General features: G+C 55.2%; 1 protein-coding gene across 1 annotated transcript; it reads left to right on the top strand.

Annotated features, from left to right (window-relative positions):
• Window positions 1-24,012, top strand: EPHB4 (EPH receptor B4). The gene is made up of 17 exons (XM_030797203.1): window positions 1-540; window positions 3,227-3,297; window positions 3,551-3,838; window positions 4,828-5,224; window positions 8,457-8,612; window positions 8,864-9,196; window positions 10,108-10,232; window positions 11,070-11,235; window positions 14,393-14,495; window positions 14,696-14,760; window positions 15,199-15,312; window positions 15,414-15,661; window positions 18,855-19,070; window positions 19,866-20,015; window positions 20,892-21,085; window positions 21,265-21,420; window positions 22,989-24,012. Exons 1-17 carry the CDS (start codon window positions 489-491, stop codon window positions 23,116-23,118), a joined length of 2,964 nt encoding a protein of 987 aa, XP_030653063.1. The 5' UTR covers window positions 1-488; the 3' UTR covers window positions 23,119-24,012.

The raw sequence follows: 24,012 nt of genomic DNA, 5'->3' as shown, positions 1-24,012 counted from the left end.
AGTCCCAGCGCAGCTCAGCCCCGGCCCGGCCAGCCCGGCTCCGCGCCGCAGTCTCCCTCCCTCCCGCTGCGTCCCCTCTCGGGCTCCCACCATCCCCGCCCGCGAGGAGAGCACTCGGCCCGGCGGCGCGAGCAGAGCCACTCCAGGGAGGGGGGGAGACCGCGAGCGGCCGGCTCAGCCCCCGCCACCCGGGGCGAGACCCCGAGGCCCCGGAGGGACCCCAACTCCAGCCACGTCCTGCTCCGCGCCCGCCGGGCGCGGCCACTGCCAGCACGCTCCGGGCCCGCCGTCCGCGCGCGCGGCACAGACGCGGGGCCACACTTGGCGCCGCCGCCCGGTGCCCCGCACGCTTGCATGGGCCCGCGCTGAGGGCCCCGACGGAGAGTCCAGCGCGGAGAATCGGCGTCCACCCGCCCAGGGAGAGTCAGACCTGGGGGGGCGAGGGCCCCCCAAACTCGGTTCGGATCCTACCCGAGTGAGGCGGCGCCATGGAGCTCCGGGCGCTGCTCTGCTGGGCTTCGTTGGCCGCAGCTTTGGAAGGTGAGTTTCCTTGGGGGGGTGCACCCCGTCACTCCTGGGACCTCCTCCCCCACATCTGGGCCTCGGAGTGGAGGGGGCCTCTGTCTACCCCTACCCGGGCACTCCAATCCCAAACACTTCGGACCGATAGTGCTGGAACGGGAGGGGGGCGGGGAAGAGGCGCCCGGCGGGTAGTGGAGTTTTCTTTTGTTTGGGAAAGAGATGGAGTCTGGCTACAACCCGGGACATTCCCCTGCCCGGGCTCCCCAAACTCTCACTGCTGATTACATACGCCCCTGGCTGCCTTTCCTTTCCTCCCTACCCCACTATTCAAAACTATCTGCAAAGTTTCTGTCCCAGTCCCACCTCCTGCCCTACATGAGGGAAGGTTTCTGGAAAAGCAACAGCAGACAAGGCACAACTTTTCGTGCTAGGCCCTAAAACGACCCCCACCGCCAATTCCTTAGCGATCACACCTTGATCCTCCAATTCCACACTCCTGCAACAGGATGGCCTCCTTTGCATTCACACAGCAAACCCCCAAACCACTCTCCCGCCCACTGCTCCTGCCCCTGCTATAGAGTGGCTCCTTGGTTTCTACAGGCTGCACCCCATCCCTTTAAATGCGGTCTAGACCCCGGCCCCAGGTGAGTCCCGGGCTTCCCTTGAGACCTAGGAGCGGGTAGAAACTGACCTACACAGCCCCCAGGTAGAAACTGACCTACACGGCCCCCACATCGCCCGAACTAACCCAGCCTATCTCCCGCCTCCTGGTCTCTCCAAGCGTTTCTTTGGCCATGGATCTCTGTCCCTCCTGGTCCCCTAGAGGGGGAGCCAAGAGCCCTAGAAACTCTCCTTCTGTGTCCCTAATCTCCTTTCAGTGAGCTGCCAACACCCCCCTTTCTCTGTCTGGTATGAAAGTGGTCTATGGGGGGGTAGGCTATGAGGGACTCCCGAAGGGAAGAATTCAGCGGCGTTAGAAAAACCCTCTCCGCGGGGCTGGGCAGGATTGCCCTGGGCTGGGGATCGAAGGCTAGGTGTGGGGTTGGGAGTGAGGGGAGGCTTGCCCAGCTCAGAGAAAGGAGAAGGGGGAAAAAAAATCCATGAACAAGGGGAAGAGGAAGGCCAAAGAGGTGGAAAAACCACGAGGACGAGGTGTGGTGAGAAGGAAAGACGCAAAGAGGAAATGGTGATTGGGACGCTTATTACCTGAGTGTTTCCAAGCACCAGGCCTGTGCTGAGCGCCTTACAAATGTTAATTTCGCCCATCCAGCAACGCTGAGGGTGGGTGCTATCATTGCCCCCATTTTTCAGATGAGGAGGCTGGGGCTTAGTTAAGGTTTAGTAGTTTATCCAAGGCCCCGTGCCGCGAGGAACGCGAGAAGTGGAGGCCGAAAGCGAAGGAGATAGTGACTGTCAGAAAGAGAAATGGAGGTGGACAGAGAGTGGAGGAGAGAGAGGTGAGAGACACGCGAACTGACAGATCAAAGCGTGCTGCAGCCGAGCTGGGACGCAGAAAGGGAGCCGGCGAGCCCGAGGCAGAGACAGTGTGTAAATTGGAGACAGGAAAACACTATCCCGGCTGGAACAATGGAGGGTGGAGACGGCAGCCTCTATCCACCCCCTTCCCAGAACCCGGGCATCCTGTCCCCAGCGAGCAGGGCTGTCTCTTGCCACCCATGGGGACCCTGCGCCTCTCACCTCAGGCTGGCTGGCTTCCCACCTGACCCCTGGCTGGAGGGCATCATTTGGTCCCCAGGAAGAGGCTGCCTCACCAACCCTCTTTCCCTGCTCTCCTGAAGCTCCCATGGGGTGAGAGCCAGGTGTTCTGGCTCCCCTCTCCACCCTTCCCAGCGCCTGCTGCCCCCCACATTGCCAGCCCCCGAGGGGATTCCCCCACCCTCCCTCCTCCACTCTCCACTGCCAGGGGCTGTGCAGTTTTTCCTAATCCCCCCCTTCCTCCAGTGCCTGTCCCCTCCCCCGATGATTCGAGCCAAGCCAGGTGTGTTCACCCTTCCCATTCATACCGCCCCCCAGAATCTCCTCCCCTCTGCCTTCCCGTAACCAAATCCAGATGTGAGGCCTCGGCGGGAGCCTGGGAACCCTAGCATCCCGACCTCCAGCGCTTCCTGATCAGGGCACTCATGGGGAGGGAGGTGCTGGGATGGGGGCCAGGGCTATGCCCCAGGCACGGAGCACTCCCTTCAAGGAGGGAAGGACGGGGTGTTTGGTCTGAAAGCAGGGAGGGGTCTTGGACAGGGAATGAAGTTGAGGGGTAGAGAGGCTGATTCTGGGACTTAGGGGAGGAAACATGGAGGCTGAGACAAGAGGTTCCCCTCCCACACCAGCAGCCTCTGCTCGTGGGGGTCAGGACCAGGGTACGGCTCGCTCTCATTTTAACCCTTTCTGAGCTGCCGCCCCTTCTCCCCGTCCATTTTGATCTCCCTTCCTCTTCCAGGGAGGCCTAGATCTGGGGTATCCCAAGGGAGCCCCATGCCTACCAGATGTTGGGGGTGGGGTTGGCACTTAGCAAAAGAGGCCAGAAATCAGAGGCGGGTGCAGAGGGCAGGGCTTGCTCCCCTCTTGGCCCCCCAACTCCTCTAGCTCAGAGCTAAGAGGATCCACCTGCCTCGGTTCCCAGGGATCTGGTCTTCCTGACCTCCCTCCTCCACCCCAAGCGCTGACTCTGTCTCTCTGTCTGTCTCAGAGACCCTGCTGAACACAAAATTGGAAACTGCGGATCTGAAGTGGGTGACGTTCCCTCAGGTGGACGGGCAGGTGAGAGCTGCACCCAGGAGCTGAAGCTCTGGAGGGAAACTGAGGGAGGAGAGGGCGCCTGTGCCACTCCTCACCCCTGTACCCCCAGATGACAGCAGCCCCAGCAGTGTCGTCTGAGCCCTTCTCAGAGGCGCCCTCCTCGCAGTACCAGCGGCCCCCCTTTCTCAGTCCCTCTCACTTTATAGGATTCACCCTATGCAGCCCTCTCCTTGGCGGCTCCCCAGCCCCCTAGCTGACCTCCTTCTCTGCACAGTGGGAGGAACTGAGCGGCCTGGATGAGGAACAGCACAGCGTGCGCACCTATGAGGTGTGTGACGTGCAGCGCGCCCCGGGCCAGGCTCACTGGCTTCGCACAGGTTGGGTCCCGCGGCGGGGCGCCGTCCACGTGTACGCCACGCTGCGCTTCACCATGCTCGAGTGCCTGTCCCTGCCTCGGGCTGGGCGCTCCTGCAAGGAGACCTTCACCGTCTTCTACTATGAAAGCGATGCGGACACGGCCACGGCCCTCACGCCAGCCTGGATGGAGAACCCCTACGTCAAGGTACCTGGGTGCCCCAGGGGCTCAGCCACAGCCAGGGTGGGATTCCAGCCAGCAGGCCCGTGGCCTAGAGGGCAGCCGATGTAGTTCTGGGGCCAGTCGATGTAGTTGTGAGGCCTCTGGCCCGCACGCTGGGGGCTGGAAGCAGGAGGCTTAGGTCTGGGGAGGGAAGGGGGTGATCTCCTGGGCGGAGCAGCAGAATATATGGGGGCTGCCTGGCCGGCCCCCAGGGAAGCCCAGGGGTCAGGCTACTCATCCAGTCACCTCAACCACCCTACCCCACTGCGCTCCAGCCACACTGAGTTTCTCCCGTTCCCTGACTGCACCTGGCTGGTTTCCAGCTCGAGACTTTGCAGCGGTGATGTGTCCACCTGGGGGCCTCTCTGCCTTTCACACCCCTACTTGTCTTCCAAGTTCCAGCTCCAAGATCTTGCCTGTGCCGCCTCGGCTGACTCTCTCCTCCCTACAATCCTGCATACCTCTGTCCACCTGCCTGTCTCGGCACTCATTTTACTTTATTTTTCTTTTATATCTATATTTTTAAAACGGGGTCTTCTGTGTTACCCAGGCTGGTCTCTAACTCCAGGGCTCAAGAGATTCTCCCACCTCGGCCTCCTGAAGTGCTGGGATTACAGGCATGAGGCACTATGCCCGGCCTCATGGTACTTTATAACTTCCCTAGGATTCATTCATCGCTGTCTCCTTGACTCTGAGGTCAGGGCCTGGCATGGCGTCAGTGTCAGTAAATGTTTGTAGAACGAGTGAATAAAAAGGGCAGAGGTGCAGGCCAGAGGCTGGGCACATCACAGGAGCTTTGCAAGGATGAATGGACAGTGTGGGGGCCTGCAGAAGGTGTGCCCTGGGGAAGGTGGAGGGAAGGTTCTGGAATGGGAAACAAAGAGGTCCGGGAGGGTGAGCTGGGAAAATCACAACAGTCCACTGGGTCCTCAGGGAGTGGGGACAGCAGTGGTGTGCCTCCCCCGCCCCGGCAGGTGGACACGGTGGCCGCGGAGCATCTCACCCGGAAGCGCCCTGGGGCCGAGGCCACCGGGAAGGTGAATGTCAAGACGCTGCGTCTGGGACCACTCAGCAAGGCTGGCTTCTACCTGGCCTTCCAGGACCAGGGTGCCTGCATGGCCCTGCTGTCCCTGCACCTCTTCTACAAAAAGTGTGCCCAGCTGACTGTGAACCTGACCCGCTTCCCGGAGACAGTGCCTCGGGAGCTAGTCGTGCCCGTGGCCGGTAGCTGCGTGGTGGATGCCGTCCCCGCCCCTGGCCCCAGCCCCAGCCTCTACTGCCGTGAGGATGGCCAGTGGGCTGAACAGCCGGTCACGGGCTGCAGCTGTGCTCCGGGGTTCGAGGCAGCCGAGGGGAACACCAAGTGCCGAGGTGAGAGCTGGAGCTTCCCCTGCGACTGCTGCTCATCCAGGGGGAGAGTCCTGAACTCCACTCAGGACCCACTTCTTAAGTTTCCATTTTGTATTGTTAGATGTTGAATTGGAGGCTTGCTGTGTCACCCAGGCTGGAGTGCAGTGGCACAATCTCTGCTCACTGCAACCTTTACCTCCCGGGTCCCTGTTCAAGCAGTTCTCCTGCCTCAGCCTCCTGAGTAGCTGGGACTACAGGCACACGCCACCACACCCGGCTAATTTTTGTATTTTTAGTAGAGACAGGATTTCACCGTGTTGGCCAGGCTGGTCTCGAACTCTTGACCTCGTGATCCGCCCACCTCAGCCTGCCAAAGTGTTGGGGTTACAGGTGTGAGCCACGGCACCCAGCCAAGTTTCCATTTCAAATGCTCTTCCCTCTCCTGAGGACTCAGTTACTAGAGGGTCTGTTTTCTGAGCCTTTCTCATTTCCAGACTTCTCTTTAACCTTGGCCAACTTCCCTGCTTTCCGAACATGGGAGGCTGGCTTGGGCTGCAGGACCGTTCTGTGGGGTGGACCTTGGTGGTGTCAGGACAAAGCCTTTAGGTCTCCACACTTGTTCATTGTGTCTCTACTGATACTGAATTCTCAGCCTTCTCTCTGGAGCAGGGCTTCTTACCCTCTGGTTTTCTAGAGAATCCGTGAGCTTTTTTTTTTTTTTTTTTTAAGACTGAGTCTCACTCTGTTGCCCAGGCTGGAGTGCAGTGGCGCGATCTCAGCTCACCACAAGCTCCGCCTCCCGGGTTCACGCCATTCTCCTGCCCCAGCCTCCTGAGTAGCAGGGACTACAGGCACCCACCACTGTGCCCGGCTAATTTTTTGTATTTTTAGTAGAGACGGGGTTTCACCGTGTTAGCCAGGATGATCTCGATCTCCTGACCTCGTGATATGCCCGCCTCGGCTTCCCAAAGTGCTGGGATTACAGGCGTGAGCCACCGCGCCCGGTGAGAATCTGTGAGCTTTGATGGAGGAAAATAAATGACTTTATTTTTTTTCTGAGACAGAGTCTTGCTCTGTCACCCAGGCTAGTGTGCAGTGGCGCAACCTTGGCTCACTGCAACCTGCACTTCCTGGAATCAAGCAGTTCTCATGCCTCAGCCTCCAGAGTAGCTGGGACTACAGGCATGCACCACCACAGTTGGCTAATTTTTGTATTTTTTTGTTTGTTTGTTTGTTTTTTTGAGACGGAGTCTTGCTCTGTCGCCCAGGCTGGAGTGCTGTGGCGCAATCTTGGCTCACTGCAAGCTCCGCCTCCCAGGTTCATGCCATTCTCCTGCCTCAGCCTCTCCGAGTAGCTGGGACTACAGGCGCCTGCCACCACGCCTGGCTCATTTTTTGTATTTTTAGTACAGACGGGGTTTCACTGTGTTCTCGATCTCCTGACCTCGTGATCCGCCCGCCTCGGCCTCCCAAACTGCTGGGATTACAAGCGTGAGCCACCGCGCCCGGCCAATTTTTGTATTTTTAGTAGAGACGGGGTTTCGCTATGTTGGCCAGGCTGGTCTCGAACTCCTGACCTCAAGTGATTTGCCCGCCTCGGCCTCCCAAAGTGCTGGGATTACAGGTGTGCATCAGCACACCCAGCTGGGGAAAAAAATACTTTATTTTCACCTGAAATTCATTAATTTCCACTTGAAATTCCACCTGCAGTTGTAGCAGGACCTGAGACTTGGGCCCCATGGAAATCACAGGTATTGCCTGACACAGTGGTTCATGCCTGTAGTGCCAGCACTTTGAGATGTCAAGGTGGGAGGATTACTTGAGCCCAGGAGCTCAAGATCAGCCTGGGCCACAGAGCAAGACCCTGTCTCTACAAAAAAAATTTTTTTTTTTTTTGAGACGGAGTCTTGCTCTGTCGCCCAGGCTGGAGTGCAGTGGTGTGATCTCAGCTCACTGCAAGCTCCGCCTCCCAAGTTAACGCCATTCTCCTGCGTCAGCCCCCCAAGTAGCTGGGACTACAGGCGCCCGCCACCTCGCCCAGCTAATTGTTTGTATTTTTAGTAGAGGTGGGGTTTCACCGTGTTAGCCAGGATGGTCTCGATCTCCAGGATGGTCTCGACCTCATGATCCTCCCGCCTCGGCCTCCCAAAGTGCTGGGATTACAGGTGTGAGCCACTGCGCCCAGCCTACAAAAAATTTTTTAAATAATTATCTGTGCGACCTGCCTGACCAACATGGAGAAACCCTGTCTCTACTAAAAATACAAAATTAGCCAGACATGGTGGCGCATGCCTGTAATCCCAGCTACTTGGGAGGCTGAGGCAGGAGAATCGCTTGAACCTGGGAAGCGGAGGTTGTGGTAAGCCGAGATCATGCCACTGCACTCCAGCCTGGGAGTGCATTCAAACAAGAAGGAGTTTCGCTCTTTTTGCCCAGGCTGGAGTGCAGTGACGGGATCTCAGCTCACCGCAACCTCCACCTCCCGGGTTCAAGCGATTCTCCTGCCTCAGCCTCTCAAGTAGTAGCTGGGATTACAGGCATGCATCACCACACCCGGCTACTTTTGTATTTTTAGTAGAGACGGGTTTCCACCATGTTGGCCAGGCTGGTCTTGAACTCCTGACCTCAAGTGATCTGCCCGCCTTGGCCTCCTTCTTAGGAAAAAAAAAAAAAAAATCACAGGTACTTACAGGCCATTCCAAGTGCCAAAACATTGTTTTTGCTCATGATGACTTCAGTATTACAGAGATTAGGAGACTTGCTGCTACATCTTAAGAAAGAAACACAAATGTTGCTGTAGCCCAAACTGTTTTCCTCACGTTTCAGTCATTGCATTTCACCTTAATTGGTTTCTCTGGTATTCCTATGTATTTTGTGGTGTGCATTTAAAATCATAAGTTGGAGTAGAGGTCTTTCTGTGGGCTTCACCAGACTGCCGAGATCAGGGTCAAAACAGGTTAGGACCCCTTCTCTGGAGACAGTCTCCTTTCTCCTCTAAGAGGAGAGGTTTTGAGAGCTTTTGTCCATTTTCCCACCTTAGCACTTCATCAGCCTTAAAAGCAACTGGAATTGTTTTCTTTTTTTGGAGATGGGATCTCAGTATGTTGCCCAGGCTGGTCTTGAACCCCTTGGCTCAAGCGATCCTCCAGCCTCAGCCTCCCAAAGTGCTGGGATTCGAGGCATGAGCCACCGGACCCACCGTGCAGATGGATGTTTTTGTGCATGCTTTTGATGAATGCTTTCTTTTTTTCAGCCTGTGCCCAGGGCACCTTCAAGCCCCTGTCAGGAGAAGGGTCCTGCCAGCCATGCCCAGCGAATAGTCATTCTAACACCATTGGATCAGCCGTCTGCCAGTGCCGTATCGGGTACTTCCGGGCACGCACAGACCCCCGGGGTGCACCCTGCACCAGTAAGTGACCAGCACCCAGGTGCAGTTCATTGGGGAGGGGTCACAGACCCCTGAGGTGGACCCTGACATGGCCCCCATCCTCCCTGGTCTTCTTCACTTTGTCCCTGGCATGCTGGTCCGCAGCCCGGGGGAACAGGTGGAGCCCGCTGTCTCCAAGGCAAGAGTCCAGCGTGGCTGCTGGTTCCTCCACTGCCTTCTCCCCACTGCCGCAGAGCAGGTCAGCCTCTGCCTGACTCCCTGGTCTTCTGCAGCCCCTCCTTCGGCTCCGCGGAGCGTGGTTTCCCGCCTGAATGGCTCCTCCCTGCACCTGGAATGGAGTGCCCCCCTGGAGTCCGGTGGCCGAGAGGACCTCACCTACGCCCTCCGCTGCCGGGAGTGCCGACCCGGAGGCTCTTGCGCACCCTGCGGGGGAGACCTGACCTTTGACCCCGGCCCCCGGGACCTGGTGGAGCCCTGGGTGGTGGTTCGAGGGCTACGTCCTGACTTCACCTATACCTTTGAGGTCACTGCATTGAACGGAGTATCCTCCTTAGCCACGGGGCCCGTCCCATTTGAGCCTGTCAATGTCACCACCGACCGAGAGGGTGAGACTTGGGGGCTGGGGCGGCTGGTGGTCTGGTGGGAGAGATGTCACTGAGGGCCTGAAGGGGAGAGGCAGGGGCTGTGAAGTTGGGTCCCCAGGAAGTGTGAGGGGCCAAGGCTTTGGGGGCAAGAGGCAGAAAGAGGCAATGGCTGGGCACAGTGGCTCACTCCTGTAATCCCAGCAATTTCGGAGGCTGAGACAGGCAGATCACTTGAGCCCTGGAGTTCAAGACCAGCCTGGGTAACATAGGAAGATCTTGTTTCAACAAAAAATAAAAATATTAGCCGGGCAAGGCAGTGCGTGCCTGTGGTCCCAGCTACCCAAGGGGCTGAAGCAGGAGGATCGCTTGAGCCCAGGAGTCAGAGGCTGCAGTGAGCTATGATCGCACCGCTGCACTCCAGCCTGGGTGACAGAGCAGAGTGAGATCATCTCAAAATAAATGAATAAGAAAGAGAGGGTGAGGAGCTCGTAAAGCTCAGCTGGAGAGTTAAGTACCGGAAGGCTCCCAGTGGGACTGGGGCAGAGAGAATCAGAAGGAATTCTCGAAACAGCCAGGGGGAAACTGAGACAAGTGTAGCCAGCAGAGGAAGTGTTGGAAAAGATAAGGGACATGGCCAGGCTGTTCACAAGGTCAGGAGTTCAAGACTAGCCTGGCCAACATGTGGTGAAACCCCGTCTCTACTAAAAATAAAAAAATAAGCCAGGCATGGTGGTGGGCACCTGTAATCCACTTGGGAAGCTGAACCAGAATTGCTTGAACCCAGGAGGCGGAGGTTGCAGTAAGCCGAGACTGCACCACTGCACTCCAGCCTGGGAAGACAGAGCAAGACTCTGTCTCGAAAAAAAAACTTTTTAAAGTTAAGGGACAGACCTACCATGCACAAGGGTTCCCTGTGTCTCTGCCTCTCACAGTACCTCCCGCAGTGTCTGACATCCGGGTGACACGGTCCTCACCCAGCAGCTTGAGCCTGGCCTGGGCTGTTCCCCGGGCACCCAGTGGGGCTGTGCTGGACTACGAGGTCAAATACCATGAGAAGGTGAGGCCATCCCCCAGCCCTGGGGGGGGTGGGCAATGGGTTATGCTCCCCTGGTTGGTTGGGACACCTGGGTTGCAGGCATCTGGCAGGCATTTGAATTCCAGCTCTGCCATGGATTCCCTGGGCAGCCTTGGGTAAGCCCCTTGGCCTGTCTGAGCCTCAGACTCTTCATCTATAAAATAGTTACTGTAATAGTTACCAGCGGCTGGACACAGTGGCTCAGGTTGGGCACAGTGGCTCACACCTGTAATAGCCAGCACTTTGGGAGGCCGAGGTGGGCAGAATGCTTGAGCCTAGGAGTTTGAGACCAGCCTGGGCAACATGGTGAAACTTCATCTCTATAAAAAACTTAAAATGAAAAAAATGAGACTGGGCACAGTGGCTCATGCCTGTAATCCCAGCACTTTGGGAGGCCAAGGTGGGTAGAACACCTAGGGTGAAGAGTTCGAGACCAGCCTGGCCAACATGGTGAAATCCCCGTCTCTACTACAAATACCAAAATCAGCTGGGCTTGTTGGTGAGCCCCTGTAATACCAGCTACTCAGGAGGCTAAGGCAGGAGAATCACTTGAACCCAAGTGATTCTCGACTTGAGGTCGAGGCTGCAGTGAGTCGTGTTTGCACCATTGCATTCCAGCCTGAGAGAGTGAGACCTTATCTTAAAAAAAAGGAATGACATTATGAATACAGCACATGGCTTGCATATGTAAGTTCTCCCAAAGGCCTCACCAGTTGCAAGGCAGGCTAGTGATGGGAGTGGAGGGCGAGGGGAGGAGGCAGGAAGAGCAACAGGAACTTGGGGCCCCGGGTGACGGCCACCCCCCTACCTCCCGGACAGGGCGCCGAGGGTCCCAGCAGTGTGCGGTTCCTGAAGACGTCAGAAAACCGGGCAGAGCTGCGGGGGCTGAAGCGGGGAGCCAGCTACCTGGTGCAGGTACGGGCGCGCTCTGAGGCCGGCTACGGGCCCTTCGGCCAGGAACATCACAGCCAGACCCAACTGGATGGTGAGCCTGGGGAAGGGGGTGAGGGTGGAGGTTGGAAAGACCCCAGGTCCCCGAAGTCCCATCTTCTTTTTTTTTTTTTTTTTTGAGATGGAGTCTTGCTCTGTCCCTCAGGCTGAAGTACAGTGGCGCCATCTCGGCTCACTGCAACCTCCGCCTCCCGGGTTCAAGCCATTCTCCTGCCTCAGCCACCCAAGTAGCTGGGATTACAGGCGCCTGCCACCGCGCCTGGCCGATTTTTTGTATTTTTAGTAGAGACGGGGTTTCACCATGTTGGCCAGGCTGGTCTTGAACTCCTGACCTTGTGATTCACCCGCCTCGGCCTCCCAAAGTGCTGGGATTACAGACGTGAGCCACTGCACCCGGCCAAAGTCCTATCTTCATGTCCTTCTTCCTGTGGATCACATGGCATGCCCTAGAGAGAAGAGAATGTAGAATGTCGAAACCAAAACCAACAGCTGAGTTTCGTGAAGTCCGGCCTGCTTCACTCTGTACCTCCAGGCTGGAGTGCAGTTGCTCGATCAAAGATCACTGCACAGCCAGGCACAGTGGCTCATCCTGTAATCCCAGCACTTTGGGAGGCTGAAGCAGGAGGATCACTTGAGGTCAGGAGTTCGAGGCCAGTCTGGCCAGCATGGTGAAACCGCATCTCTACTAAAAATATAGAAGTTAGCTGAGCGTGGTGGTGCACACCTGTAGTCCCAGCTACTCGGGAGGCTGAGGCAGGAGAATTGCTTGAACCTGGGAGGTGGAGGTTGCAGTGAGCTGAGATTGTGCCAGTGCACTCCAGCCTGGGCAACAGAGCAAGACTCTGTCTCAAAAAAAAAAAAGCTCACCTCAGACTTGACGTTTAGCAGCAACCTGACCCCTGAGCTCCCCATTCCCCATCCAACAAAATGGGAATATCATGAAGCTTCCTGCAGGGCTTTGAGGATTGGAGGTAACAGGTTATTTTTAATATGCTAGGCCAGTGGCTTTCTTTTTTCTTTAACTTTTTTTTTTTTGTGAGACGGAGTCTCGCTCTGTCCCCAGGCTGGAGTGCGGTGGTGCGATCTCGGCTCACCGCAAGCTCCACCTCCTGGTCTCGATCTCCTGACCTCCTGATCCACCCGCCTCGGCCTCCTGAAGTGCTGGGACTACTGGTGTGAGCCACCACGCCCGGCCTAACTTTTTTCTTTTTTTTTAAGAGACAGGGTCTTTTTATCACCCAGGCTGGAGTGCGGTGGCACCATCATAGCTCACTGCAGCCTGCAACTCCCAAGCTCAACCAATCCTTCCACCTCAGCCTCCCAAGTAGCTGGGGCTACAGGCATGTGCCACCATGCTCAACTAAATTTTTTTTTATGTTTTGTTGAGACAGTTTCCCTATGTTGCCCAGGCTGGTCTCAAATTCCTGGCCTCAAGCAGTCCTCCCGCATCAGCCTCCCAAAATACTGGGATTACAGGCATGAGCTGCCACACCCAGCCTTGGACCAGTGGCTTTCTAACTAAACCTTGCAATTTTCTGTAATAGCTTTACTGAAATACAGTTCCCCTGCCATACAACTTGCCTGTTCAAAGTGTACAATCGATGACTTTTGATACATTCACAGAATTGTGCAGTCACCACCACAAGTAATTTTGGGACATTTTCAGCATCCTCGAAAGAGACCCTATAGCCCTTAGCCATCACCCCCAACCCAGATCCTTCTGTTGCATTAGCCCCTGGCAAGCACTAATCCACTTTCTGTCTTGAAATCTTCCAGTGTGGTTTTTTGTGACTGTTCACCGAGCAGAATGTTTTCAAGGTTTATGCATGTTGTAGTATATATCCATGGGTTTTTTTCGTTGTGGTTTGTTTTTTGTTTGTTTCGGAGACAGGGTCTCGCTCTGTCACCCAGGCTGGAGTGCAGTGGTTCAATTACAGCTCACTGCAGCCTCAACCTCCCAGGCTCAAGTGATCCTCCCACCTCAGCCTCCCAAGTAACTGGGACTGCAGGCATGAGCTCCCCCATGCCCGGCTACTTTTTTTTGGTATTTTTTGTAAAGACAGGGTTTCCACCATCTTTCTCAGGCTGGTCTCGAACTCCTGTGCTCAGGCAATCCGCACACCTCAGCCTCCCAAAGTGCTGTGATTACAGACATCAGCCACTGGACCTTGCCTGTTTTTTGTTTTTGTTTTAGACACACGATTTTGCTCTGTCACCCAGGCTGGAATGTAATGGTCTGATTATAGTGCATTGCAGCCTTAAAATCCTGGGCTCAAGCAATCCTCCCACCTCAGCCTCCTGAGTATCTGGGACCACATGTGCTCACCACCATGCCCGGCTAATTATTATTTTTTGGTAGAGATGGGGTCTTGCTATGTTTCCCAGGCTGGTCTTGGACACCTGGCCTCAAACAATCCTCCCACCTCAGCATCTTAAAGTGCTGGGATTACAGGCGTGAGCCACTACTCCTGGCCAATATTTCGTTTCTTTTTATGGAGACGTAATAATCAGTTGTATGGAAATAGCTGATTTTGTTTATTATTGTATCTTTTGGTGAACATTTCAATTGTTTCCACTTTTTGGATAAAAACCTGAAAATGTTTCACCTTTAGAACGTTTCGTTGAATGGAGACTTTTGTGGACTCTGGTATTTATGCTAGAACCAAATCAAAACCACTCTGGCAGTTGGGCATGCTGGCTTATGCCCAGGCTGGTTTGAGACCAGCCTGGCCAACCTGGTGAAACCCCATCTCTACTAAAAATACATAAATTAGCCGAGCATGGTGGTACACATCTGTAATCCCAGCTACTCAGGAGGCTGAGGCAGGAGAATTGCAGAACCCGGGAGGCAGAGCTTGCAGTGAGCTGAGATTGCGCCACTGCACTCCAGCCTGGGCGACAGAGTGAGACTGTGTCTCAAAAAAACAAACAAAAAACTACTCTAGCAGTAAAAAGATTGCGAAACTTCCTCCCTTGCCCTGAGGGACTTCAGAGGAGCCTGCTGGCCCCTGGGGGACAGTTTGAAACCCACTGTTTGTTCCCTGACCCTGCCTGCTTGTGTCCTCTCCCTCCACCTGTCCCCTGTACTGGGGACCTGTTCTCAGGAGATCACAGTTCATTGCTCAAAGCCGGGGCTGGGGCCTCCTGCAGGTCCATCAGTTTCTCCTGATCAGCAGCCTTTCCTTCCACAGAGAGCGAGGGCTGGCGGGAGCAGCTGGCCCTGATTGCGGGCACGGCAGTCGTGGGTGTGGTCCTGGTCCTGGTGGTCATTGTGGTCGCCGTGCTCTGCCTCAGGTAAGGGCTCTGACACCCGGAGGCCCCTGGAAGCCCTCAGTTGATGGCCACTTGCCTGGGTGCTACAGGGCAAGGCTTTCTGGGTGCCCCCAGCCTCTTTTTACTTGAAATCTTCTCCAATCCCTGCACCTCCCTTCGCTGTGTGCCTCATAAAGATGTGTGACTCAGTTTACCTTTTGCTCCTTTCCCATTGGCTACAGGAAGCAGAGCAACGGGAGAGAAGCAGAATATTCAGACAAACATGGACAGTATCTCATCGGGCATGGTGGGTTGCCCTAATTTGATGGAAATAGGGGCCTGGGGCCGGGTGCGGTGGCTCCTATCTATAATCCCAGCACTTTGGGAGGCAGAGGTGGGCAGATCACTTGAGGTCAGGAGTTTGAGACCAGCCTGGCCAACATGTTGAAACTCCATCTCTATAAAAAATACAACAGTTAGCCAGGCATGGTGGTGGGCACCTGTAATCCCAGCTACTCAGGCGGCCAAGGCAGGAGATTCACTTTAACCCGGGAGGCGGAGATTGCAGTGAGCCAAGATCGCACTACTGCACTCCAGGCCTGGGTGACAGAGCGAGACTCCATCTCAGGAAAAAAAAGAAAAACAAAACACGGAGATAGGGGCTTGGGGCCAAGAGCTATGAGCCGAGCCTCCGAGTCCAGTGGGAGTTAATTCCTGGCTGACAGGACCCTGCCTGATTTCTCAGGTACTAAGGTCTACATCGACCCCTTCACTTATGAAGACCCTAATGAGGCTGTGAGGGAATTTGCAAAAGAGATCGATGTCTCCTACGTCAAGATTGAAGAGGTGATTGGTGCAGGTGAGAGCGGAAGGCTGCCCGGGCACCTGGGAACAAAGCGGGGGGTGGGCAGGGCCACACCGGGGTGGGAGAGCTGATGACCTCCGCATCCTTGTTTGAAGGTGAGTTTGGCGAGGTGTGCCGGGGGCGGCTCAAGGCCCCGGGGAAGAAGGAGAGCTGTGTGGCAATCAAGACCCTGAAGGGTGGCTACACGGAGCGGCAGCGGCGCGAGTTCCTGAGCGAGGCCTCCATCATGGGCCAGTTCGAGCACCCCAATATCATCCGCCTGGAGGGCGTGGTCACCAACAGCATGCCCGTCATGATTCTCACAGAGTTCATGGAGAACGGCGCCCTGGACTCCTTCCTGCGGGTGAGCACCCTCCCTGGCTTCTGCGGCCACCCGGAGTTCCCACTTACACCCAGAGGCCACTTGGGTTAAGAAGCCAGGACAGACAGTGGGTCCCAGGTCACCTCCTCCAGCCTTTTCCTCTTGGGCTAAGCCCTGGTCCTCTGCCTTTTTTTTTTTTTAAGACGGAGCCTCGCTCTGTTGCCCAGGCTGGAGTGCAGTGGCACAATCTTGGCTCGTTGCCGTCTCCACCTCCAGGGTTCAAGCGATTCTCCTGCCTCAGTCTCCCAAGTAGCTGGTACTATAGGCATGCACCACCATGCCAACTAATTTTTGTATTTTTAGTAGACACAAGGTTTCACCATGTAGGCCAGGCTGGTATCAAACTCCTGACCTCAAGTGATCTCCCAACCTCAGCCTCCCAAAGTGCTGGTATTACAGGTGTGAGGCACCGCGCCCAGCCAGCCCTCTGCCTTTAATTTTCCCTCTGGGAAAGGCTGGGCTCCTGTGGGACCCTCCTTTCCCACTGCCCCATACAGCTGAAGGTTGTCATTCCTTCTTTTTTTTAATTTTAATTGAATTTTTTTTTTTTTTGAGATGGAGTTTCACTCTTGTTGCTCAGGCTGGAGTGCAATGGCACGATCTCGGCTCACCGCAACCTCCGCCTCCCAGGTTCAAGTGATTCTCCTGCCTCAGCCTCCCCAGTAGCTGGGATTATAGGCACGTGCCACCACGCCCGGCTAATTTTGTATTTTTAGTAGAGACGGGGTTTCTCCATGTTGGTCAGGCTGGTCTCGAACTCCCGACCTCGGGTGATCTGCCTGCCTCGGCCTCTCAAAGTGCTGGGATTACAGGCAGCCACCACGCCCGGCCAATTTTTTTTTTTTTTTAAGGCGGAGTTTCACTCTGTCACTCAGCTGTACTGTAGTGGCGTGATCTCGGCTCACTGCAACCTCCGCCTCCTGGGTTCAAGAGATTCTTCTGTCTCAGCCTCCCGAGTAGCTGGGACTACAGGCGAACGCCACCATGCCCAGCTAATTTTTGTATTTTTAGTAGAGACAGGGTTTCACCATATTGGCCAGGATGGTCTCGAACTTCTGACCTCGTGATCTGCCCACCACCTTGGCCTCCATGTGCAGAGCATGATGGCGCACATCTCTAGTCCTAGCTACTTGGGAGGCTAAGGGGGGAGGATCACTTAAGCCTGGGAGATCGAGGCTGTAGTGAACCATCATTGCACTACTGCATTTCAGTCTGGGCGATCCCATCTCTTAAAAAGAGAGAGAGATGGGAAGGCCAGCACAGGTGAACCTGGTGAACAGAGGATAGATGGTAGACCCTGCATTGGGCAGTGTGATGGGAATCCACTGGAGGGCTTTGGCAGGAGAGTAGTTTAAGAGGATCCCGGCTGGGCACGGTGGCTCACACCTGTAATCCCAGCACTTTGGGAGGCTGAGACAGGTGGATCACTTGAGGTCAGGAGTTCGAGACCAGCCTGGCCAACATGGTGAAACCCTGTCTCTACTAAAAATACAAAAATTAGCCAGGCATGGTGGTGCATCCCTGTAATCCCAGCTACTCAGGAGACTAAGACAGGAGAATCACTTGAACTCAGGAGGCGAAGGTTGCAGTGAGCTGAGATCACGCCACTTTACTCCAGCCTGGGCAGTAGAGCGAGACTCCATCTCAAAAAAATAAATAAATAAAAAGACCTCTTTGCAGGGTGCTGGGGAGCAAGAGCAGGAGCTGGGAGAGGCCTGCAGCAGAAGTCTGTTGCCAGCATCCAGGCCGTGGGGTGAAGGGAAGGGTTTGGATTTGGGACATGTCTTGGAAGCATCACCAGCAAGAACTTGCTGATGGATTGGAAGTGGCTGGTGAGGGAGAAAAGTGGGTCACAGGAAACTGAGGTCTACACCCTGACCATCTGGCAAGTGGTGGTGTTGCCACGAACTGAGCCGGGAGTAGGGCAGGTGCAGATCTGGAGGATGGATTCAAAATTCAGTTTTTGGACTCTATGTCCCTGGTTCTGTAGGGCTGCAGACGGTCTCCCAAATCTTAGCTAAACCCAGAAGATGGGATTTGTTTACTGTCTGTGACTTGTTGGTTTCCCTGGTGAGAACAAACTCTTTAAAGGTCAAGGTTGGGCTTCAGACCTTGGTTTTTGCACTGATCATTGGTCATACTGCAGTTCCTCACTGTTCTCTTGCAAATCCACACACAGCTAGTCCAAGAGGGCTGAACAATTCTGTGGTTGGATCAGCACCAATGTATCTCCACCTGTAGACAGGTTGCTCAGGTGACTCATGCCTGTAACCCCAGCACCTTGGGAGGCCAAGGTGGGAAGGTCGCTTGAGGCCAGGAGTTGGAGACAAGCCTGGGAAACACAGTGAGACCCCATCTCTACCAAAAAAACCCTTTGTTTTAATTAGCCAGGTGCAGTGGTGTACACCTGTAGTCCCAGCTACTAAGGAAGCTGAGGCAGAAAGATCGTTTGAGCCCAGGAGTTTAAGGCTGCAGTGAACCATGATCGTGCCACTGCACTCCAACCTGGGGGAAAGAAAGAGACCTTGTCTCTAAAAAACTAAAAAAACAGAAAAGCATTTGTTGAGTATTTCCTGGGTATAAAGCAGTGTACCAGGCTAAATGGAAGGGAAAGTTGAAATAATTTTTCAAATTATAATCTGATTGGGAGAGACTGAATGCTTACCATCGAAACAGGAACCATTGTAAGCAATGTGTTGTGATACTGTAGCCAGAGCTGAGAAAACTTGGGAAAAGAGAAAGGAGGAAGGCTCACCTGAGGGAGTTGGGGGGCTTGCCCTACAGGTGAGTTGTGAGGTGGGTCTGGAAGTGACAGATACAGTTTAGGAAGTGGACGGGAAGCTGGGTGCAGTGACTCAACACCTGTAATCCCAGTGCTTTGGGAGACCCAGGCTGAAAGATCGCTTCAGGCCAGGAGTGGGCAACATAATGGGAACCTATCTCTACTAAAAATTAAAAAATTATCCAGGCATAGTGGCACATGCCTATTGTTCCAGCTACTCGGGAGGCTCACCTGAGCCCCGGAGGTTGAGGCTGCAGTGAGCTATGATGGCACCACTACACTCCAGCCTGGGTGACAGAACAAGACCCTGTCTCTAAAAAAAAAGATGTGGATGGGAGGGGTAACAGTGGGTGGGCCTGTCCTCACCAAGCCCCCACCCCATCTGCTCTCCAGCTAAACGACGGACAGTTCACGGTCATCCAGCTTGTGGGCATGCTGCGGGGCATCGCCTCGGGCATGCGGTACCTTGCCGAGATGAGCTACGTCCACCGAGACCTGGCTGCTCGCAACATCCTAGTCAACAGCAACCTCGTCTGCAAAGTGTCTGACTTTGGCCTTTCCCGATTCCTGGAGGAGAACTCTTCCGATCCCACCTACACGAGCTCCCTGGTAATGCTGGGGACCAGGGGTGTGAGCTTCTTAGGGCCAGGTCGGGAGGGCAGGTTGGAAAGGCGGGAGGCTGAGGGTTTGGCAGCCCTGCTCCAGGGAGAGGATACAGGAGCAGGCTGTGGGTGGGGGGACAGTCAGCTCCAGGAAGCTGACTTCCAGATGTCTAGGAAAATAACAGTTGGATAACCTGGGCAACATAGCAAGACCCCATCTCTACAAAAAAATTAAAAGATTAGCCAGGCGCAGTGGCATGCATGTAGTCCCAGCTACTTGGGAGGTTGAGGCAGGAGGATTGCTTAAGCCCAGGAGTTGGAGGCTGCAGTGAGCTATGTATGTGCCACTGTACTGTGGCCTGGGTGACAGAGCAAGACCCTGTCTCGAAAGAAAGAACAGTGGCCAGGCGCAGTGGCTCACGCCTGTAAATCCAGCACTTTGGGAGACTGAGGCAGGAGGATCGCCTGAGGTCAGGAGCTCGAGACCAGTCTGGCCAACATAGGGAAACCTGTTTGTTGCTACTAAAAATACAAAATTAGCTGAGGGTGGTGGTACACACCTGTAATCCAAGCTACTCGGGAGGCTAAGGTAGGAGAATCAATTAAACCTGGGAGGCAGAGTTTGCATGAGCCAAGATCGTGCCACTACACTCCAACCTGGGCAGACAGTTGGAGAGTAGGAGGCTTGGGGCCTGAGCTAGGGGAAAAAAGCAGAGGTGGGTGGGGGACTTGGGGGCCGTGTGCTGGGTCTGGTGAGTCCCTCAGTGAGTCCCCCAGCTCACCTTTTCTCCTCCTTCTGCAGGGAGGCAAGATTCCCATCCGATGGACTGCCCCAGAGGCCATTGCCTTCCGGAAGTTCACTTCCGCCAGTGATGCCTGGAGTTATGGGATTGTGATGTGGGAGGTGATGTCATTTGGGGAGAGGCCGTACTGGGACATGAGCAATCAGGATGTAAGTGTCCCGTGGTCGTATCAAGCTTTCCTCGAGTGTTCTCTCACCTGGGATTTGGGGTGAAGGGTGGGTTCCCAGAGAGTCATCACTGCTGGGTTCTTGAGACCATAGAGATGACAAAAAGGAGAATTGATCTTTGTATCAAAGAGTTGAGATACAGGGCCAGGCCTGGTGGCTCACGCCTGTAATCCCAGCACTGTGGGAGGTTGAAGAGGGAGGATCACTTGAACTCAGGATCTCGAGACCAGCCTGGGCAACATAGCCGGATCCTACCTCTACAAAAAATTTTTAAAAAGAGTTGCAGGCCGGGCGCCATGTCTCACGCCTATAATCCTAGCACTTTGGGAGGCCAAGGTGGGCAGATCACCTGAGGTCAGGAGTTCAAGACCAGCCTGGCCAACATGGTGAAACCCCGTCTCTAAAAGAATACAAAAAATTAGCCAAGCATGATGGCGGGTGCCTGTAATCCCAGCTACTCGGGAGGCTGAGACAGGATAATCGCTTGAACCCAGGAACAGAGGTTGCAGTGAGCTGAGATCATGCCATTGCATTCCAGCCTGGGCAACTGAGCGAGACTGTCTTAATAAATAAATAAATAAATAAATAAAAGAGTTGGATACAGCATATTTGGGTCGCAGAAGGATACAGAGATGGAGGGCAGGGTTGGGAGGTAACATGTCTGTATCATAGCCAAGAGCTGCTGGGGCCTCCAGCCACAGAGAGCTTTAGCTCCGGCTAGGAGGATTCCTGGATCTGTTATTTTTGGGGGGGCTGTGGCTCCTATCCTACCATCTTCCAAGTCACCATTTCCTGGGCCTGTTAGCATCTTTGCTTTTCCTGGACAGCCTCACCCAGAGCTTCTTCCCCTCTTTCCAGGTGATCAATGCCATTGAACAGGACTACCGGCTGCCCCCGCCCCCAGACTGTCCCACCTCCCTCCACCAGCTCATGCTGGACTGTTGGCAGAAAGACCGGAATGCCCGGCCCCGCTTCCCCCAGGTGGTCAGCGCCTTGGACAAGATGATCCGGAACCCCGCCAGCCTCAAAATCGTGGCCCGGGAGAATGGCGGGTGAGGACTGCAGAGAATGGTCCCTCCTTCCCGCTCTCTGCCCCAACTCCTTGCCCAGAAGTGTCTGTTCATTGGTGTTGGGTCAGAGGGTCTCTGTCCGCCTCTCCAAGGCTGGGCTCCACCTCCTTGCCTGGACCCAGGCCTGGTACTCAGCATTCCTCCCCATCCTTGCCCCCTAGGGCCTCACATCCTCTCCTGGACCAGCGGCAGCCTCACTACTCAGCTTTTGGTTCTGTGGGCGAGTGGCTTCGGGCCATCAAGATGGGAAGATACGAAGAAAGTTTCGCAGCCGCTGGCTTTGGCTCCTTCGAGCTGGTCAGCCAGATCTCTGCCGAGTAAGTAGTGGCAGGAGCTGGAGTGGGGCGGGGAGAGCAGGGCAGCTGGAGTCAGGCCCACGGGGTCTGCAGGGGCTTTTGGGGTCAGCTTTGGGTGCCAGTGCTGTCTTCTCACACTGCGCTCATGCCATGCCTAGAAGGGCCCCAGAGGAGCAGTCACAGCCCCATGGAGCCGAGGACCCAAGGACTCTTTGGGGCCAGCCTGCCCGCCTCACCTCCTCCTGCCATCACGGCCCTGGGCCATGGTGCTTCCGCCTCTCACTCCCTAGCTATCTTTGTGCATCTATCTGCATTCCAGGCCCGGCTCTCACAGTAACAATGTGTCAACTCGGGTTCTCTTTTTCCACCCATAAAAGGAGAAGATTGGGCTAGGTTTTGGAGATCCTCTTCAGCTTTTACGTGAAATGGTTTTATGATTCCTCGCCTCCCAAAGGCTGCGTATCCCCACTTGGCCTTTGTCTGCTACTCCCCCTTTCTGCCTTCCCGTTTCTCTCCCAAGATCTCCTCTCACCCCAGGTTGAATAACAGAAATAGAAGGAATAGAAATCTGAAGGCCGGGCACGGTGGCTCATGCCTGTAATCCCAGCACTTTGGGAGGCCGAGGTGGGTGGATCACTTGAGGTCAGGAGTTCGAGACCATTGTGGACAACTTGGTGAAACCTCGTGTCTACTAAAAACACAAAAATTAGCTGGGCATGGTGGTGCGTGCCTGTAATACCAGCTGCTCAGGAGGCTGAAGCAGGAGAATCGCTTGAACCCGGGAGGTGGAGGCTGCAGTGAGCCGAGATTGTGCCACTGCACTCCATCGTGGATGACAGAAACTCTTATCTCAAAAAAAAAAAAAAAAAGAAATGTGAAGGCCGGGTGGTGGCTCATCCTGTAATCCCAGCACTTCGGGAGGCTGAGGTGGACCGATTGCTTGAGCCCAGGAGTTTGAGAGCAGCCTGGCCAACATAGCAAAATCCTATCTCTACAAAACAAAAACAAAAAAATTAGCTGGACATGGTGGTGCGTGCCTGTGGTCCCAGCTACTCAGGAGGCTAGAGCCAGAGGGTCTCAGGCCAGTCTGCCCCTGCCCCGCGGGGCCTGGGCACATCCCTCCCTAATTCTTCCCAGGTTCTCTCTGACCCAGGGGGCCTCCTCTCCCTTTTTTCCCCTTATCTCAGCCTCCAGCCATCAGCAACCTCCTCTTCCTCTCCACCCAGCTCTTCCTCTCCCACTTCGGCCTTTTCTTTCTCACATCTCCATTTCCCTCTACGGCAATCTGTGCGGCCTCTTCCCCAGTCTCAATTTTGCAGGCTTTTCTCTTTTTTCCTTCCTTCCCTGGCACCCAAGCCAAAGCCCCTGCCTCTGGCCTCCAGCCCTACTCCCTCCCTTCTGCGGCTGCACAGAAGGATGGCGGCCCGGGGCTCTTAAAACTGCCCGGCAACTGTTGACATCGGTTCTCCCTCCCCCGCTGGCTTTTCTGATTGGCTCACAATCCTGAGGCAGGATTGGCTCAAGAGCCAAGCGAGGAGAGCGGCTACAGGGACCCTAGGGTCTCACCGAGCTCTCCTTTCCTTCTGCAGGGACCTGCTCCGAATCGGAGTCACTCTGGCGGGACACCAGAAGAAAATCTTGGCCAGTGTCCAGCACATGAAGTCCCAGGCCAAGCCGGGAACCCCGGGTGGGACAGGAGGACCGGCCCCGCAGTACTGACCTGCAGGAACTCCCCGCCCCGGGGACACCGCCTCCCCATCTTTCTGGGGCAGAGTGGGGACTCACAGAGGCCCCCAGCCCTGCGCCCCGCTGGATTGCACTTTGAGCCCGTGGGGTGGGGAGTTGGCAATTTGGAGAGACAGGATTCGGGGGTTCTGCCATAATAGGAGAGGAAAATCACCCCCCAGCCCCCTCGGGGAACTCCAGACCAAGGGTGAGGGCGCCTTTCCCTCGGGACTGGGTGTGACCAGAGGAAAAGGAAGCGCCCATCATCTCCCGGCCTCCCCAGGTGCCCCCCCTTCACCTTGATGGGTGCGTTCCCGCAGACCAAAGAGAGTGTGACTCCCTTGCCAGCTCCGGAGTGGGGGGCTGTCCCAGGGGGCAAGAAGGGGTGTCAGGGCCCAGTGACAAAATCACTGGGGTTTGTAGTCCCAACTTGCTGCTGTCACCACCAAACTCAATCATTTTTTCCCTTGTAAATGCCCCTCCCCCAGCTGCTGCCTTCATATTGAAGGTTTTTGAGTTTTGTTTTTGGTCTTAATTTTTCTCCCCATTCCCTTTTTGTTTTTTCGTTTTGTTTTTCTACCGTCCTTGTCATAACTGTGTTGGGGGGAACCTGTTTTGCTATGGCCTCCTTTGCCCAAGTTGAAACAGGGGCCCATCATCGTGTCTGTTTCCACAACAGTGCCTTGGTCATCCCACATCCCCGGACCCCGCCTGGGACCCCTAAGCTGTGTCCCATGAAGGGGTGTGGGGTGAGGTAGTGAAAGGGGCGGTAGGTGGTGGTGGAACCCAGAAACGGACGCCGGTGCTTGGAGGGGTTCTTAAGTTATATTTAAAAAGTAACTTTTTGTATAAATAAAAGAAAATGGGACGTGTCCCAGCTCCAGGGGT

This window comes from Nomascus leucogenys, chromosome 17 (genome assembly GCF_006542625.1).
Source record: "Nomascus leucogenys isolate Asia chromosome 17, Asia_NLE_v1, whole genome shotgun sequence".
Taxonomy (NCBI): Eukaryota; Metazoa; Chordata; class Mammalia; order Primates; family Hylobatidae; genus Nomascus; species Nomascus leucogenys.
This window is presented reverse-complemented; position numbering and strand designations above follow the sequence as displayed.